The 998-nt window shown below is 56.9% G+C and overlaps 1 protein-coding gene across 1 annotated transcript; it reads left to right on the top strand.

Moving 5' to 3' along the window:
* Positions 1-585: 585 nt before the first annotated feature.
* Positions 586-991, top strand: LOC118156984 (feather keratin Cos1-1/Cos1-3/Cos2-1-like; the record flags this gene model as incomplete). The annotated part of the gene is made up of 1 exon (XM_035311242.1): positions 586-991. A coding segment is annotated over exon 1 (277 nt), but the record flags the coding sequence as incomplete, so codon positions are not given.
* Positions 992-998: the final 7 nt, after the last annotated feature.

Below are 998 nucleotides of genomic sequence, written 5' to 3'. Positions count from 1 at the left end.
GGGCCCCAGAGAGCCCCTAGGGAGTCACCCAGACTGACATCATTTGCCTTTACTGGACTCTTCCAGCACGGGAGCTGAGTCTTCTGCCCACACTGATGTGTGTTGCCTGGAAATACTTGGGCATTCCTACCTGCCACTTAGGATTTGCCTTCTTTGGGGAAAGGGATAAAGCAGGAAATGAAAGGCAGCATCACAGGAAGGCAACACACATCCCATATCATTAGGTGGGATGCTTTGCATGCACGAGTAGCTTGTCAGAAAATAGTCCCTGCTTCAAGGGATGCCTCTGGACATGGGGCAGCTAAGGCCCACTATAAAAGCCAGCCCAGCTCTGTGTTCTCTCATCCACTTCTCTGGCCTTCTTCTCCTTGGGAACTAGGTGAGTGTGAAGCCCCTTCTTGTCCCTCTCATTCTCCCCCAGGAGGACTCAGTTCCTTGGACCTTTCAGCTGCTATCAGCTGTGTTCCCTGCCAAATCTTGGGGCTGCTGGTTGTGGGAGAGTCAAGGGGTAGAAGGTTTGTCATAGAGGAAGACTGGGCCTTTAGTACGATGGCTCCTGGGCTGGAGCCTAGGGTGCAGCCTGGCTCTGGTGGCATTTTTTTTGGGCCCTGGCAGGATGAGGCCAAGAAGCCCTCACACATCCCTGCACAGCGTCCAGCTCACAGTCCTGCCTGTGCCTTGGTTCCCTCAGGGTGTGGTGTCAGGCTTTTCCTCATGCATGCCCATGTTCTGCTAACTCAGTGCCCTCTCTTCCAGGTGCACCTCCTGCTCCCAGACATGTCCTGCTACGACCAGTGCCGGCCGTGCCTGCCATGCCAGCCCTGCGGCCCGACCCCGCTGGCCAGCAGCTGCAATGAGCCCTGCGTCAGGCAGTGCCAGAACTCTACCGTCGTCATTGAGCCTTCTCCTGTGGTGGTGACCCTGCCCGGCCCCATCCTCAGCTCCTTCCCACAGAACACCGCTGTGGGATCCTCCACCTCTGCTGCCGTTGGCAGCAT

This window comes from Oxyura jamaicensis, assembly GCF_011077185.1.
Source record: "Oxyura jamaicensis isolate SHBP4307 breed ruddy duck chromosome 2 unlocalized genomic scaffold, BPBGC_Ojam_1.0 oxy2_random_OJ51913, whole genome shotgun sequence".
Classification (NCBI taxonomy): Eukaryota; Metazoa; Chordata; class Aves; order Anseriformes; family Anatidae; genus Oxyura; species Oxyura jamaicensis.
Note: the sequence above shows the minus strand (reverse complement) of the source record. Positions and strands in the feature narration are given on the sequence as shown.